The following is a 19,404-nucleotide window of genomic DNA, read 5'->3' as shown; positions in this document are numbered from 1 at the left end:
TATTTCCAATAGAAAAAAAAAAACAACATGTAGGTAACATTCTGAAACTTTCAAGCGCTTCACATTTCTGTGGAAGATGCTCATCATCAAGGCTACTGTACAAACATGATAATACACAAGTCATGCAAAGCAGAAAGAAAGGCTGATCCTGACCATAGGCAATGAAAACATAAGACTACTTATTTAAGTCCGTCAACTAAAATGATTTAAATAAAGTAAAAGAAACAGATTTTGGCAGGAGAGGGAGACAATACAAAAAAGATGTCAGCACCAAGCTGTAACACTAAAAAGGCACATACAGCCATTAAAAACATCGACATGACCATCAATGACAGCTGCATTCTTCCCCAATTAACACGGTCCTGTGTTTCTATGACAAAATTGCAAGTCAGGGGCACAAATGCCAATGTATGCCAGGATTACTGAAAACCTTTGCACATCAGCCTCCAGCAGTGACGTTACTTTTGCGCCTATTTTCTAACTGAGTGACTACAATTTTGCAATGCAGTACATAAAAGGCAGGCGAGATCATATATAACTTATGTTCAGGCAGCTTAGCTTGGACATGCCATAATTCATGGCAAAGGTGAAGCAATGTTCCGTTTCCTCTCTGAACAATGCCAGGTATCTTCTACGCACTTGCAGTACCAAGTAGCAAATACACTGAAAGGGCAAATTATCTGCAGCGCATCTGATTTTATTTCTGTCCACCACGGCTGTGTATTAGCAGTAATGCTCGCTTTCTGTCAGCTATTAGTGCATCTTTCTTTTCACAATGGGAAAACTTCACTGACCTACGTTGCGAGTGTTTTATATGCATGCCTACTGCGGCACTGCCGAAACGAACAACGGACGAATCCATTCCAACAACAAGCGATGTAACGTACACACATCGCCCATACATTCGGGCGATTTCGCAAACTGCCAAGATTTCAAACCGTGACCTCCGCTGCCAACCAGTCTACATTCTACCAATGGGAAGAGGTTTAGCCCTTACAAAGCACCATCAATCTTCCGATTTAGCCTAATGCCCATCGAATCTCATTCCTCCGGACATGCGAGAACGTTCCATTTCAGCCAACTTGCCATATCCACCATAAACCATCTTTCCAGTTACCATTAGATGACCGAATCAATATTTCTTTTAATAGAAAAAAACCGCTGGCTAGTCATTATCTTAATCTCGGCAACAAATGGCCTTTCAGTGAATTGCGCCATTGAAATTTAGAAAATGAGACGCAGCCTCCAACAGCAAAATGATGGGGACGTGCATCCAAATAACCATGTAAATAACGCCCATTTCACTATCCAGCGTTCAGTAAAATTACGCTGCTTAAGTGGAGGACAACTAACTAGCTACTAATTCATATATCGACCAAGAGTGGCAGGATAAACGGATTAAAATAATAAAGGTTATGTAATGCCTGCATTTCCTGATTTCCCTACAGCCCTGTTTACGTTAGCTAAAGGAGCTAGCAGGCTAGCTATCTGGCTAAACCGCACGAAATGCAGCACTGCGCTCGTTTACCTGTAAGCGCGTTCCCCTCGCACTGTATTCTTTCTATAGGGGATGATGTTGGTTCCGTTGTCCGGCATGATGTCGTTGTTATTCTCTCCATTTGGGGACAGTGCTTGGGTGGGACCAGGCATTGGGGCTTTCCGAAACTGAACTGATTCCTGTTCGCTTGTGAGTGCGGAAAAGGGAGGCTATGCAACTGCACCGCTCGCTGTCTTGACTGCTTATTCTTCACAAACCCCTTGACGTCAAGCGCTGCCCCAAAGCAGTAGCCAGGACACTGGTCACGTGACTGTGGGGGTGGGGATTCACTATAGCAACCAGCGAATTCATCAAATGGAGGCTGGAGAGCGTTACGGCCTGATCGTATTGGTAGCTATTGTAGGCGAGCAAGAATCGCGTTAATTTTCTGTTGGGCATTTGAATGACTCCTCCGCCTGAATCTTTGTACTAAATGTGCGCATTCAAAATCTGAATTTGTCCCCTAGAAAGGCGGTACGATGTTCAAACAATGCGTAGGTTAAGCCAATTCAAACCGTCACATCATTGCAAAGATACAGACTACATGCTATTCAATTCCGCGAGCTGTCTCGCCAATTACAGCTTGTCTGGTAGCCCAGACGCAAGAACAGACACACTAACACCAAATACAGTACATAACACCATTGCTATAATGAATTACAGTTTACTACCAAGACGGTCGTTATTATGAATTAAAATTATAAAAGTGAAACTAACTTGTTACCAACATACTATGACAGATTTCCACAGATTTATCACTGGTTATCCATGCCACCCACTCAGATAACAAAAAGAGATATTGTTCTCAAATGGTAAATATTATCTTCAACCCCAGGAACATGCTTTTCAGCTGAAACAGCACAAGAGCCTTAAAAGCTTAGCTTCTCCAAAGGGATTCCCCGTCTTATCTGCTTTGCTGCAAGTGATTCCAAAGAATTTGTTATAAATCTCAGAAGCTAAAAATCAAATTTTTACTAGCCCACGAAAAGCTAAAAAAAAAAAAAAACACCAATGCTTATCAATATTAAGCAGGATGTTGGAGATTTTCACCTGTAACCAGGGGAATACTTTGGTACTTGGGGTGTCTTAGTCTAATTACTTGTAATTATTGCTGCATGACTGTCTGCATCTGTGACCTAATAATAGGCATAATCGTAGCAGTTCACTATATGCTGATTCAGCAATTACATTACATTTTTGTTTCCTGAGAAGGTAAACTATCTCAGGTCACTTGCATAGCTTTACAAACTACTCATTTTTACACAGCTGAATAAATACACATGAAAACAATCTGGGTGAAATATGTTGCTTGAACATAAACCCAAAGTGTTCCATCTGAGATTTGAACTTGCAATCTTCTGGTGCATGTCCCCTTATCACTAACCCACACTGCTGTCCAGCAAGTGTGCGTTTGAACATTAATTGGGGAACTGAATGCATTCACAATGACCCAGGCTTACACTTAAATCCTGGCACCAGTTTTCTTCTACACAGGATCAATGCTATGTACTTCCCCTAACAACAGCAAAACAGGCCTGGTGAACTCTGACAGACAAGAGCTTACATAGACACTCTCTATACTGTGGGGCTCTTCTCTCAATGACAGCAGGACACTGAGCGGCTTCAAGTTATCGAGTTTTAGCAAGTGGATATGCTTCTATAATGTCCTTCCTGAGGAGCATTATTATTACTGCTATTTAGGGGGTCCAGTCAACCTGATGTGTAACCTCTGATGCAATGAGTTTAAAAAAATAAGTCTGGGCCAATAAACCCAGACTGTTCCTTAATAACTCACCAAATCTGATAAATTTTGAGAGGATGATAAGCCACAAACGATGACTCCCCCTGGGTATATATTGGTCACATTTGATCACCAAGTAAGCCAAATTAGACTGCTACAAAAAATTATTTCAAAAAAAGGCAAGTGTAAGACATCCAACACTGAAACTCTGCACAGCTAATACACATCCTGCTTTCATAAACATTTTTCAAATATACTACAGCAGGTTCTAATATTTTGGGTTTTCTGTGAATTTGTAAATACTAGCCTACTAGCAGTATCTTCTCACTAACCACTGATCACTGACACAAAATTGGCACACATTATCTATGAACTAAGATGATCCTGCAATCCAGGATCAGTGTAAAAGCCAGTGCTGGATCAAACGGATTCTTTGTTGAAGCAAAGAGCATTACGATATCTTAAGTAAGGATATGGACAAACACCAGCTGGGGGACAAAAGAAACAGTTTTAGTTTGGGTGTATGACCACCAGACTCTATGTGATGGTAACTATTCCTTCACAACTTAGGACATCCTGACAGATATCCTATCCTGAGATGTATACAAACAATGCAGATAAAACTTATTGTGGGACTTTATTTAGCACACTTTACATGGTTTTCGGCCATACTTGGGACGGGCAAAACATTAAGACCAGGCCAAATTTGCATGCCAAGTGCCATTACAAGTAAGCCATTTTACAATAAATAAGCACTGGGTACTAAAAAGAAGAAGAAACGGCAACAAGGAAATAAACACCAGAAGGAAAAGCAGACTGACTGCCTTGGAGCCACCTGCCCTTTGACCCTTTGACCCTGAGACCCTGACAAATCTGAACTGGACAGAAGGTCAGGGCCCCGTGGATCTGCAGCGGACAAAACTGTTGTAGCTGTCAGCTAGCAAGACGAAACACGTGCATTAGCACCACCATGTGTTCACAAATTTCCACAAGCCAGACAATGTATATTCCCTATATTCCAAGCAGTTTCTCCACCTCTCAGCATTCAAATATTTTTACACAATGTGTTGCAAATGACTCTTGTAACAAACCCATTTCAGCTGTTCTGAAGTCTGACATGGTGACACAGGTGAAATCCAATGACATCAATTTTATTGTTGTTAACAGAAATGCAAAGCGACATGTTCAGTGCATTAAATATTTAATATTATATATGTAGTCATTAATGGGGCATTGCCACAGCGTCAATATTTGCAAAAGCTGTGGGAAACATGCAGAAATTATCAAACTACTGGAGTCAAAACAAGCAAAAAAAGAGACATTAACCATATTGAAGGCTATTCCTTTGTTCAGTCCTTGTTGGTACTAATAATTTGGTAAATTAGAATTTAGTATGATTACTATGTTTTTTTTCCTATTATTCTGTGGATATTATATAAAAAAAACTGAGTATCTTTCAACTGCTTAACACCGACAAGAATACAGAGTCCCACGCCAATGGTCGATACGCTGATGATAGTGGAGACATTTGGATTGATTCACAACATGACAGAATTAACAGAATACTTATAGCTATAAAAAAACTAGCATATCACATTCTTGTTTTGTGTTAGTGTCCTTTTCAGTGTATACTGTATATTGCCTTGAGAAATTCTATACACCATCCCCAAAGCCTTGCACTGGTCGAAAAATTTGTCGACACTGCTCGTATGGATCGCGATTTACAATCTGAATATCAAAATCAAATCCCCGAACTCCTGTTTAAATTATCAAACTAAACTGAAAGGACGGTCTCAAGAGTATATTGCTACCAACCTTTTTCATCCAGTCCACTCTACTCACTGTGGTAAGTTCTCCTCTGCTGATCTGAAAGAAAAAAAAAGGCAACCCTTGGTTTACCCTCAGTGTCCAAATGGTCCCCTATTTGGTATTGTGGTACTGGCAAATGGCAATAGCGCCATTAACAGAGGCTCCACTGAAAGGGAGAAACAATAGCAATCTGTTGTGGATTGTGGCCGCGGTCAACAGATGTGCCTTTTGTGACTGACATCTGAGGTGGTACCAGAGAACAGCAGCTCACATTCACATCCTCCAAACGCTGACTCTTAAAATGCTGACAGGCGCGAAACACATCTCTAAAAACACTTCAAGCTTGAGTATGGCTGTGGCCACGTCTGTCTGCAGTCCACAGAAGTGGCAAAACACCTTACCGTGTACACTAATATCAAAATTATGTTAGAAATGACACTAATTAGGGAATGATTTCCCCACAACTGATCAAAAGCCTGGTGATGTTAGCAATTTCTGTATTGGCAATTATCCAAGTGAGGCCCAAATGTAACTAACCTTAAACTAAGGTTAAGCTTCATGTAACTAACCTCTAAAACACAACTTTAACATGGCAATTCACCTTCAATCTAACCAACATATAAAGGAAAAATGCAAATTCAAAATAAAATTTGAAACTATGAAACATTTAGGGAGGACGCTCGCCATATATATATATATATATATATATATATATATATATATATATAAACACAGGACAAAAAACCAGCCTGGAGTACAAGTACAGCTTCAAACTGTTCTCAAGTGTGACTCTAGCTCTCCACTGTATTTAACATGACTTCAAGTAGGCAACTGCAGCTTATTAACCAATAGCTGGTTACTAAACAGGCACTAAATGACAATTACACGATTAGACAATTCTCCTGTTATGCAACACAACTGACAACACAAATGGGAAGACAAGGATCCTTGTTAGACACACATTTATCAAATAACTACAATTAATTAAACAAACATGAACAGTTTTTGGGAAATAGGTGAAGGCTCATCCTTCACACATTTATACCAGTTCCACCTGAGGTAGTAAGCTATACCTTTCCATAACAGTAAAAACAGAAAAGCACTTTTTCAAAGGTGTTACTGTAGGACACTGATGTCTGTTCCCATGATAGGGAAGGTTACAAGGAGTTATTTTTCAGCATGGAGAGAATACATTCACACATTCTATTTGAGCTGTCATGCTAATGTTAATTCATATTTATTTCATTATGGAAACTTTCAAATCAAAGCAAACTAAAGGCATTTTGGGAATCACATCCCGTGGGCTTATCTATTTGCTAACTGTACCATTCATAAAAAAATATCCAATGGCTGATTAATATTCAATTGTTCATATGTTTATCAACATTTAGTGGTGGGTGGGAGCAGTACTTAGAGACCATTAGTAATCTATTAGTCAAGTCTCTTGTTTGAAGTCAAAAGGAAAGGAAATTTGCTTTATGATTTATGTTTTAAACAGGTATAATTCAGTTATTTCATCCATCAAATACATCATCAATGGTGAGGAACACACCAAAAGCAACTGAAAAGAACAATATACTCATGAAATATGGACAATAATTTATCTCTGCTGCTGTAAATATATGGCATAGCCTGCTAACTAACAGTGTGCTAGCTTGATAAGCTAGTTGGAAACTTCTCAGCAGAAGTGGCAACACAAGCATGAATGTCAATTTGTCAGTTTGATCTGAGATAGCCTGCTATGATCAAGATGAGATGACACTACAGTAATATGCTAGTTGCATGCAAAATAGGTGAAGCTCTGAAGCTACCTATTCTCTCAATGCCCACAGCATATAGGATGGCTGATTCATACAAGCGGTTTTTAATCCAGAGTAAAAAAAAAAAAATGTAGCTAGTTTACAACATCAAACATAAATGTGGAGCTGCTAGCAAAAAAAAAAAAAAAACAGTTAAACTCTGACAGAGCTCTTAGCTTTTTGGAAAGCTAATAAGGTTGAAATCAACCAAGTATATTATCTAGGTAGCTAGTCACACCAAGTTGCACTTACACACTTCCACAAGTTACACTGACCAATATCTCACATGAACTGAGCAAGCACTATTTCTCACTGTAATTCAAACAATTCTGCATGCTACATTATTAAATGTACTGCAGTCCTCTAACGATACTGTGGTCAAAACCAGACTTCAAGGCTACATAAATGAAGTAATGTGAATACTGGTACATAGTGAATAGAAGTGCACAGAAATTAGGATTATGCATTACAGTTGCTAAAGAGGCTTTTATCCAGAGTGCATTACACAACATACATTTTTTACATGCTGTCCACTTATACAGCTCAATATTTAAGGAGGAAATTCAGGTTTAGTAACTCGCCCCGGGGTACAACAGCAGCAGCCCAACAGCGAATCAAACCAGTAATCTTTGGGTTACAGGCCCTGCTCTTTACCAGTAAACCATTGTCCTGCTATTCTGGATATTTAAAAGTTGCCTTACTCATTCGAGCTACTGTAATGTTGTCTATCAGAAAATGTTATATAGGATTACTCAAGTATTCACTTTTTGCCTTTACTGTATTACCAAAATCTGTAAAAACTGTTTACACATGCACACACAACAACATAATAGTTGTTAAATGTAAGTCTACTTCCATCAAAAGTTATGTCAAAGGTACTCATCTGCTGGTAGAGAACTTCCATTCTGTTAATTTTGTTAAGGTTGACTATAAACCGGCATCTTTCACCTCGCCCTATGAACTTAGACCCCTTTTTGAAAGGAGACATAATATTTAAAACAGTCAACCAGGCTGAATATTGAAAGACTTAAAAAAAAAAAAAAAAAAAACTATGTCCTTGGACATGCATATACCCGCATACACATACTACATAAACAGCGGCATGGCTGTAAAACGTTTTAACGTTGATGAGAAGTAAGTTTAAACTGAAGAGGTAAAACCCTGTTTGAGGAAGCTTTTCTCTGATAAATAGCTAATATAAATGACTATGATTAAAAAAGAATCGTTGCACCTTTTGATGCTGAGCCCAACAAAATAACTTTAAGAACAACAATAAATCACGACAAGGTTCATTTAATAAGGCATACATTTCTACAGTTTTCAGTCTCAACGTTTGTATGATTTGTTGTTTTTCACTTTTGTAAAGCACGCAGGTTTTTTATTCGCTTGTTTGCGGGACAAATTTCAAAATGATGCGGCTGTTCACATTATAAATATAGTTCGCTACCTTTAGTAATTTCCTGTCAGGAAGTCCAGTTTACAGCGGCGACACGCAGTCTTGAGGTTACTTTGCAAATAGCTTGACAGCTGGTTTGCAAGCCTGCTACATCTGTACTGACATACCGAGCTAGCTAGTTAGCCAAGTTCATCTCAGTTTGTAGTGTTCACAAGTTCTCTCCCAAGAAACCGGCTACAAAAGAGCAAAATTCTCTAGATTAATGATCCGACAATATTTTGAACGGTCGCATATGATCCTAACTGGTGGCACTGTCTTACATTATGGTTTGTCTAAGCTTAGCATACGTAGTAGCAGGCATGATGAATCGAAACCAAAGCACACGTTGACACATACTGGAGTTTTACACACGATTTCCTTGCTTTTAACACACCGACGCACAAACAAACAAGACACATATCGAAAAGACAGTTGTCTATGTAAGAGTGCCAGCTTCAATTAACACGGATTAAAAACAGACGATCATGCATCTTGTGCTTAACTCACCAGCTCGCTCAGTTCAGTACTCCCTTGTGTGCAGACAGATAGCAGGCAGCCACTGTCCTGATTCACTCCACCCTCACTCTACTCTCGCTTAATCACGTGATTACGTTAACAAACACACCGAGCTCACATTTTCGACACTCGACGGGTTCCGCTTTGATTGGATCGGATGAGCGCTGAGGACCAACGAGAGTTCAATGCGATCAGCCCCCGCTTGAATAAAACACATCCCGCGGGTTTCAGAAAAATGGCAGAAAATGTACTCATTTCACAGCAGGCGGCTACTTGCCTGTGGTCCACATTACATTTCCAAGCATGCGAATACGGGAGACACGTCAGTTATAAATATAACTTCATTCTCCCCAAAGCCTAATTTTAACCTGTTATTACATAAGCATCCATTTGTCAGAACCTATGATTTTTTTTTTTTTTTTTTTTTTTGCCGAGAACAAGATGTCCTTCTTCACATTATTGGGAGAGTCTCATACAGCCACAAGTAATTCACGCATGCCGTGTGAACTACAGGCAATTGTTCGTTGCATGAAATTTTGTCAGGCGGTATTATGATAGTTGTCACCAGGGTGGTTCAGCTGCAAGTCATGATGTTTCGCAGACAAAGGGTTGGAGAGTCACCGCGCCCTTTGCTACCAAAGCAGGCTTGCTTAATTTCTGACTACAATATCATTAATATCGGTGTGGTAGCAAGACAACTCATAATTGATAAACACTATGCAATGGTAAATTACAGGCCAGTGTTCAGTAAAACAGATTCTTAAATCGGAAACTTGGTATGCGACCTTCACGTTGAGGCCACAATGGTGTAGGCTTTGCTTTGTGTGCTTTGCCAACCATTTAAACTTAAATCTGAAATGTTTGAAAATACCCCATTCATGAATAAGTGTGCTTATAAAATATGTATATGTCTCCATAACGTGGTCAGGGAGCTGGCTAAACTGTGGTGAGCTAGAGGAGAGTATTTGACAGCATGTCAAAGGCGGGGTTGAATCAGCTCCTTTGTTGTAGGCCCACAAATGATCCTGCTATCAAAATCAGTATCTGTCACTCCTGATGGATGAAAACGACAGTGACCCACCAGTAACATGGCAGCAGCAATCATGCTATTTTTCAATCATTTTCAAAATCTTCTGATATACAGGGATTGAACGCAGTACTTTCCAAACGTCCTCCCCCAGTCCTTTCTCAGCATGACATTTCATTCACTTAGGATCAATGAGAAAATCAAGAGGAGAGTCAGACAAGCAAGAGACGGTGGTCACACCACAGGATGTTCACTCGTGCTCAGTTCAGTCAAAATATCGCATTGGCTGTGCGTGCAATTCAAATGGCGGTGGCAAGTGTATACCACGGATTGCATACTCACTGCTAAAAGCCAGCGTGTGCCACACTACAGCTTAACTGTACTACTCTACACATGCTGCGAGACGCTGCGCGGGCACAGAATGGAAAAACGTGCCAGGAAGGAGAGTACTGGCGGCATCTGCTGGTGGTAACGTGCTATTGCAGCCAGTAGCCATGCTCCTAAGTTCGCAATGGTGATGAGACACACCCTGTCATCTGAGCCTCCAAAAGCTGATTGGTGATTGGTGAATAATGGTATCATTTCTGTGTTAAATTCAATATTTGTCAGTTGGGACAAATTGTGCCTCCTAAAATATCAAGACTCAGGTAATAATAAGGCTACAGTTACTGCAGGTACTGACAGATTTCCTGGGATTTCACACCGCTCCACCGGGAGAACATGGAAGCCACCCTGTGCTGTAGTCAAAGGTGATGGGCACAATAGCAGCTGGTGATGACATCCCAGCTAAGCAAGGCAGAGATTTCTTTCAGGACAACTGTGACCTTATAAAGGAGGAAACCCAAGACATAAAGCCCAAGTGTGCCTAAGAGGGAGCCAGGGAATGAGCAGGCAGACAGTCAGGCACCAGGGGTACACTAAGGGACGAGTGAACTTCCCCTTCCCTCACTATCATAGAGATACCCCTCAGGCAAAAGAGAACTTCAGAACGACAAGACCCACATTTAGCAGATGATAGGCGTAATCTGTGGAGTATTGAACATTGCAATATTATATGGATAGGAGAAAGGGGACAGTGGTGTAAGGAAAATGAAAGTTCAAAAATGTATCCCTGAAAAGTGCTTGGCTTGTAGTGGCTGTATTGTTTAATGTGGAGTTTTAATTATTTAATCAAGGTTTTGAATTTTCATGTCACAGGATGCGCTGTAAGAGTCGCTCTGGATTAGAGCATCTGCTCAGCAACAATATTGCAATGTAATTATTGTTATACCTTGCACAGAGACCTTGTGTAGTAAACATTAAGCCATCCTAAGAGCTTACAGGAAGGTGTTTAGTGGTAAGCTTCACATCAGTGAAACTTGCAGAAATGGTTGAAGTTGAAGAAAATGGCTCTTGGCCAAGGTTTTTTTTTTACCACATCAACATGAAATTCTGATTTGCTTTGACGCCAATAAAACACACCGTTGTTCAGATTTCATATGCATAATAAGGGGAAACATTTCAGACTGACTGCGCTTATAGTGGCCGCTGTGTTTAATGTAGATAGACAATAGCCACCATAAGTCAGTCAGTTAAATTTTTCTGAAGTTACGCTGGTGTTAGCAAGGAGGACGTCTGACTCTGCATATGTCTGTAATCATCAATCGTCAATCATCAGACCTCTCACATTGGCCCAGTCACTCTGTTCTCCACCCTCAGGTAGCCTGGCTCCCCCCCCCACCCCCTTAGTAGTTTCATGTCGTATCTGCTGTCTATTCTGGCCTCGTTTGTGTGGGACAAACTTACCGCGGTGGTTAGGACAATGTAGTCGCTGGTCATCTTAAATCTCCAACTGAAGTTCCACCTGTTCAGACTGCATCTTGGCCCCCTTCCTTAAGCATAATTATCTATTCTGAATTTGTGTAGCCTTATTGTGAAGTATGTTATATTGCTGCATTGCACGTACACTGCATCTGTTAATTTATTGAAGCATGTGTGTACTACTTATGACTAGTTTTTACAGCATTGTGTAAAGTGCTGTGACATGTACAGTCATGTACCACCTTTCATGCAACTTTATTAGACTTTCTTTCTTCTCTTACACTGTAAGTTGCTCAGTATTCCGATGTGTCTGAAGATACTCTAAAAATCATTACATAATGTTGCCTGACTATGTAACCTTTTTCTATCAAATTAGCTGTGAACACACATTTCTTTAGGTTGTTACTGTCTAAGCTAAACAAATGGTCTGGGTTTTGTGGGCATTTTAAGAAAATGGAAGACCGACAGAAGGGGAGTGAAACCCAGAGGAAAATAATAAGGGACTATACTATAAATACTTCCTGAAAACATTCTGATAACATGAAGAAAAGCAAGAGCAGGCCAGCATGTTAGCTCATGATGTTCTGCTGTAACAAGATAACTATATCTGGCATTATATATACCGGGGAGGAAATTACTAGGGTGCTAGTTTAATTAAGATATTAAGTGAGTTTACATTAACATGGTTCATGACAACTCTATTCTATTTTATTAAAATTATGGTTTTAAATATGGAAAACAGTATGGAACTGTCTTCTCTGCCTTGTTGTGCATATTTACAAGTCTATGTACAAATAAGACAGTTTAGCCGCTGCACGGTGATATCTAATATCATCAGTATATGTTTCCTGGTTAATATCTGAGATCTGAAGTAACCAAACAATGATCACTATGCTTGTTGTATCTTTTCAGTGAGAACATTTGTAAGATCCAAAAAGAAGGAACAAGCTTGCTTCTTGACCTAGCTGGACAAGAATAGGGAGGTTTAAAAGCAGACTAAAGCTCTTAAATAATGCAGGGGCACTCAGGGCCTTGGGTGGAGGGTGGAGGGTGGAGGGTGGAGGGCTGGGGGTGGGTGGCGGGGGTGGGGGGTGGACAATGCTGCAGCTGTGAAAAGAAGCAGACATAAAATATGTGAACATTATCAGATAAGAGGATTAGTATGTTCCGGTTGACACTGTAGTAAAATGTTTTTAAGTTAAGAGATGAGATGTAAAGAGGTTATCAACAACTACTATTAAGTAAATGCTGAAAGCTTGTTTCTTATGGCTGCATAGAGTTCAACTAAATGTACATGTTAAAACTGAAAGGGTTTTTTGTTGTTTTTTTTTTTACATCATTTTAAATCTGCTGTTGATATATAGATATATATGCCAACCATAAGATATTTAGGGGAAAACAAGAGTATAGAACTAGAAACATTTGGGATGAAATATTTCTGAATGTGACACACTAACCTATACAGACACACAAAAGAATTTTTTACAGAACACTCAACGAACTGGATTGCCACTGGCATGTTTCAGTGTGCGTCTGGCCAATCGGAGCATAATCCTCAGAGTGTTTACTTAATAAAAAAAAACACCCTTCCTCTGCAAAGTAGATTACCAGGAAATGTCAGGGAAGAGCAGCACACTCCCCTTTTTACTCTGTAAATCACATTACCCTCCAGTTACTCTGAAATGTAATAGAATTAGACATCCTATCCATTAAGGGATAGCAGTGTGCCGTAACCTGCTTGGAAATCATATTTTGTGAGCGCACACATTTTACAGTGGCTGGATTCATGCTTTATGAATGATAGAAGAGTAGAAAATAGATGGTATTCTGTAGTCAGCATTCAGGTATTCAGAACACATACACTCAATGAAACAGCACAGTTCTGCTGGTGAGGTTCAATAATATGATTAGAGTAGAACAGAATGAGGTGGTCTCATCCATCTTTCTGCATTGGTACTTCTGTTCAATATCCCCAAGTACACAAGGTTAATCAAGCACTTGCACACAAGAGTACGTGGGGTACGTGTTTGTTGGGTGGCATGACACGGTTGAAATTCACCACATATTTCACAGGAGAGCCAGTCTCTGATAAAGTCCCACAGGACAGACCACACAATGGAGGAAGAAAACATAGCAGATGGGTCTCTCCGTAGCACCACCACTCTGAGCCAATCACAGGCCCTCCCGGGCCCCTGCGCACCAGAGGAGTACTTGTTTGACTACACAAGGGACTCTCAACTCTATAACCACAACCAGACCAGAACACATTTGGCTGAAATGTCTGATCAGATTTTTTCTTTTTTTTTTTTTGAGACAGCACTTCTCAAAAGGAGAATGAATTTTTCATAAGTGGAAATTAGTGTGTTGTAACATTTGCATAAGTGCTGTGTTGAGATAGAGTGATTGGCTGGTTATTATTGAAGGGAATTACAGGAACGGTGGGAATAGTTACAGCTGTTAACGGCTGATAATGAAGGGTTAGTGCAGAGGAGTACAGAGGGCTAGGCAACCACCCCAGGGGGACTATTGTGGCTGCTAATATTACCACCATTCCAACCAATAGCAACTTACCTGTGGCAAAACAACTGGTATAAGGTACCTTCCCTGAAAGAAATGTCTTGTTTCATCCTATAGATAAAAATAGTTTGTCTATTTCACAGTGGTAAGAAGAAATGATGAAAATAAAAAGGAGTTTCTGTATATTACATATATTTACTCAACTACCTCCTCAATTCCTGAAGGCCCCAGCTGCAACTGATGTACTTACTACATGATATTAAGGCAAGCTAAACTTGCGTTACAGTAATAAAAAATATTTTAAGCCTTGCATAGATGCAGTATGGGCATTACCGCCACATGGTGACTTTACCACAACTGCTCTCATGTGATGGTGCTGACATCCTGCGGCAATGACATTTTGAGGCTTTTTAGGGCCTATACATTATGCCTTCTCTATAGATCCAGTGCCAGTCAAGAGTTTGGACACACCTACTGATAAAAGGGTTTTTCTTTTTTAAATTGTTTTCCACATTTTAGAATAATAGCAAAAGACATCAAACTATGAAATAACACAAATGGAATTATGTAGTGACCAAAAACGTGTTACACAAATCAAAAGTGATAAAATCTCATATTTTTGATTCTTCAAAGTAGCCAAAATATTTTTGATTAAACATTTTTTGGAAAGAAATTCACACAACTTCACTATTTATATTTGGCTAAGAAATAAATGTCAAACATTTAAGCACAAGTCTTTAGCTCAAAATGTCTTTGAATACATGTTTCCCATTATCTTAATCAGGTGTGTCCAGACTTTTGACTGGTACTGTATATGTTAATAAAAATGACTATCACGTGACATACAAAGTCTACATAATATTTTTTTTATTAAATTCAAGTAAATGACAGCGTGTCTGATAATGATATATAATAAGTACAATCACTCCATATTTATTCATACCCCTATTTAAATAGGAACAAAAAGCATATCATAGAAAAATTACATATTGAATATTTTTCAGATTTTTTAAAATGGTATACTTGAATCTTGACAGTGTTGCAAAGAGCAAAGACAATGTTCACAACAAATGAATTTTATTTCAGGAAACACATGGGTCACATTTATGTCCATTTTCAAACAGGCTTGACCTTAAAAGTAGACGGCACAAGATTTGTGGTCAAAACTACCTGGTGAATGCTTGAACAATGAAGCAAAGACCCAAAGGCTAGACTGATACACCTCTGTGTTGAGCTGGATGGTATAATCAATACACTAAAAAAATCAACAATTTTTTCAGATCAACTTACAAAAACAAAAAACAAGCTTTGCTTTCAATTGCCTTTGTCCTTCCACTGTCCAATGAAAATAACCACATGAGTCAAATGCAAATGTAAGATTATTGCACTCAAAGTGTGGAAGTACATTGGTACTTGATCCTCTGACCCCAGTCATAGAATGAAAAAATATATCGGCAATTAAAGTATCTTAAGTTTAAAAAGAATCCATTTCCAAAAAGTGTGAGATGATTAAAATAACATTAAGACCATCTGTTTACTCTTTGAAAGTAAATTGGTAACTTATTAACTGCGGAAGTGTTCTAAATTGGCAGAATTATGTTCTCCTTTAACTGAATGCATACATAACAACCTCATCTAATTAAATCAGTTAAGTGTAGCATCGTGGACAAGTGGACATTTTGCTGGTGCAAAATACTGATCGTAGTGACTTTATTCAATCTCTCAGTCACCCTCCAAATCGTTTGAGACACGTTTCTGGTCCCCACAGATAATGTAAGAAGTAAAAGAAGCTTCAGATTTTCTTGAGTAACTGTAATTTTCAATCCTGGGATAATAAATAAATTATCTCCCAAAAATTCTTGGGTTTTCTGAACAAATTGGAAGTAACATTTAAAATTGGATATTATCCTTGACATGTGCTTGGAATTATGTGCCATGGCAAAATAAATCTATTGATTCTTAGTACTGTTCTTTCCATAATATGTTTTTAAAGGGCAAACTGTCTTTCAAGATTTCCAAAAAGATCACTTAGGAGCAGATTTGCACACAGATTCAAACATGTTTAGAACAGAACGGTTCTTTGACAGATTTTCTCAATCACAAATAGAACAGCCTTTTGATACTGTCATACTTTCCTGCATGATTGTATAGCTTTACTAGTTAACAATATGCAGGAGTATGTGTAGCAAAGGGGGCGAAATGACTGCATGTTACATTTTTATTGGTTTGGTGATAGCTGGGAATCTTTTGGTCTGCTTATTGCTCTCCTTGTCTACCTTCTCTCAGGCTTTGGCAAATGTGGAGTTGTTGATACCAATAATGGAATTATAAGAAGGGTAAAATTGCAACTTTTTAAAATTGTAACAAATATTTAAGTTGCAGTTCAGCTGCTGAATTCATGACATCAAAAAATTACAATTAACACAGGAAATAATTTATGCTACCTGGAAAAATGATATATGGATAGATGTATCTTAAGTACACATTGAACTATAAAGTGATGAGCTGCACAGAAGGAATTGCTGACAAAAGAGCTGCAAATGTGATTTCTAAGAACAGAAGTGCTGTCAAAAATTTCAACTGAGACTAGTAAGAATAGAGCTGTTGCCATCTAAATAATACATGACAGATCTCCCAAATAAACTTTTCATTGGTTGTAATTTAGTTGTGACCTGTAATATTTTAACTGTAACATGTAAAAGGTGAATTGTTGATAACATCAATAGGCCAACTGAATTGGTGAGAGTTGCATTTGAAGATATCATTATCATGAAGATTACATTTTTAATTATTACTGGTCTGCTGCAGGCATGTCACTAATTGCTTCTTATAGGTTGGGGAAGGAATCTCAGTCAAATATCTAGCTAATGTTAGTTAGAAGATTTACAGTAGTAACTACCTTACCTTTACCTGATTTAGAGGACAATTTTCAGTAATTTGACGGAAAAAAACAGACTTCCAAAGATGAGGCATTATAACTTAAAATAACTTGTTTTTCTAGATGCTTACAAATTGGTAGAGAGCTGGTAAATGACATGGTCCACTCTGATTAAAAAATACCCAGCAAATTTCAAGCTAAATCAAAAACTCTCTAAACCATTACTATACTTTGAACTACCTTACATCATGCCGATCCTATAAATCCTTACCAATCCTATTTACCCATACTATACAATACTAACTCTACTCACACTCACCATACTTACCTACTCTCTTCACCTACCATAAGTACTTACCCAGCCAAGCCTAATTACATATTAGCCTGACATTATAAAATAAAATTTACTATGTACCTTACCATTTCATTTCCAATGCTGCAGTTCTACAGACTGAAAAATGCTTTCTCATGCAACCAAAACAAAACTTTATGAAACTGAATTATTCTAGTTTTAATTACTACTTTTTTACAGAAATGATTCCATTCCAGAATACTCACAGTTAAATATTTTAATCACTTCAAAATATAACATGTCCCAGTTGTTTCCAACACAAACAAAAGAAAAATACTTAACAACAATACAAAACATACATCATTAGTTCTATTACAATACCAATGAAAGACATAAATCAGGTTTACTTAGTGCTTCCACGTTTAGTATATTATCTCTAATGGTGTCAAGTACAGTAGTAGCTTTTAAAGTTTTATTTTTATACAGTTAGTAGTGACAGCTGGACAATTTGTACATTTTTGGTTCAAAATTCAATGCCTTTAAATTGGAACTGCAGTCAAAATAATTTATTTAATCATTTATTATGATTTATGATAAATATGGATATGCATTAAATCCTTCCTTGTAATTTTGAAGGGAAAAAAAGCATATGTTTGCTACACCTCAAGTGTCACTGGACATTAGTACTGTCTGTACATGCTCAGTCTGAAATATGAAGGACTAGAACCTTCTCTGCATGAAGGTTCCAATGCTCAATTACACAGAGAATGTGATGGCTATATGTCACATTACCACATTCTTGATGTGTTTAAGCAAGGAGAAATCTCTTGCATGAAAGAGTACTAGTTGTTCAGATTTCAGACAGCGACAGCAAGTGACTTTGCTGTGTGCACAGAATGCTGACACCCAACAATGTCATCGGGGCTGCTAGCTGGTGCTGGTACCCCACCATTCACAGCATTTTTCTGACATGCAAGGGATGACTTCATAAATATCCATATACATCATAAATCAGATTGAATGACAGATTTTGACAGGAGTTCTGCTTACATATTCAGGGCATATCAGTGTTATACCTACAGTACAGCTTGTTTCAGCTGAATGAACCACTTATTTATTATCATGTTTGTCTTTTGTCTTATTCAGTAACCAATATTTACATGGTAACACTACAGTTGTGATGATGTAAAGACTTGAAAAAAAAGAACTGAAAATAAATCCCTTGGTCTGGGCAGCAAAGTCTCCCAAGCTGCAAATAAACTCAGTTTAGACCTCACATACAATTTCCATCTGCTTCCTCTTCTTTCAACAGCAGGGGGGGCCACAGCCCTGAAAAATCATTAAATGCCTGTCCTTCCAACGACAAGATTGGGAACTTCATGCAATAAGAAAATACATATAATTTATTAACAAAAACAGCTTTGCTTTTACATGGGCAATATCTCTACACACTAAAAACCCTTCAGACAGTAGACAGCATACAACATTGTTCAAGTATAAACTCAAGGGGACTGAACTGTTCAGCTGAATAATAAAAATGGATGCCAGACAAGGACTGACTGATTTATCCATTTGTTCTACAGCATGGAAACATAATTCCAACATAAGCCTGAAAGTACTACTTTGCAAACTGAAAGTATAAAAATACACCGTTAGACAGCGAAAACATGCTGTGTATTATCATGTTTGAACAAAAACTAAAAGGCGACATCAAGACCAACACCTCATAATCATTGAACACTAAAGCACTGATTGAATATTTCAAATATGCACCTTTTAAATGAGGAAGAAATGTGAATTTTGAGTTTGAAATAAAACATTAAAAAAAAAAACACTGAACACAATTTCAACATTCATATTTAGTTTAGAGAGATGGCCAAGTCTGACTTAATAATTATATTTGGCAAGGGTCCTACTTTAAAAGAATTCAATCAAATGAAGTATAGAGTCGACAGACAGTTCTACAAGCTTCCCTGAATCGTGCTCTCATATTAACAGTAGTATTTGCAGTTTCATGTATCAGACAGACATTTCAATGACTGTATGTGCACTT

At 38.3% G+C, this 19,404-nt stretch overlaps 1 protein-coding gene across 2 annotated transcripts in view; it reads right to left on the bottom strand.

Moving 5' to 3' along the window:
- Positions 1 to 8,909, bottom strand: part of mapre2 (microtubule-associated protein, RP/EB family, member 2) — a 28,585-nt gene extending 19,676 nt beyond the window's left edge. Inside the window, exons 1-2 of one of the 2 annotated variants that reach the window (XM_036519370.1) lie at positions 8,829 to 8,909; positions 5,094 to 5,144 (exon numbers count right to left, since the gene is read on the bottom strand). Coding sequence is in view for 1 of the 2 variants with exons in the window: in XM_036519369.1 (XP_036375262.1) it covers positions 1,529 to 1,650 (122 nt within the window). In the remaining variant the exon portion in view is untranslated. Of the gene's footprint in view, positions 1 to 1,528; positions 1,789 to 5,093; positions 5,145 to 8,828 lie in introns of those variants that run through there. The other variant, XM_036519369.1, reaches the window with a different exon arrangement.
- Positions 8,910 to 19,404: the final 10,495 nt, after the last annotated feature.

Source organism: Megalops cyprinoides, chromosome 24 (assembly GCF_013368585.1).
Source record: "Megalops cyprinoides isolate fMegCyp1 chromosome 24, fMegCyp1.pri, whole genome shotgun sequence".
In the NCBI taxonomy this organism is placed as follows: Eukaryota; Metazoa; Chordata; class Actinopteri; order Elopiformes; family Megalopidae; genus Megalops; species Megalops cyprinoides.
This window is presented reverse-complemented; position numbering and strand designations above follow the sequence as displayed.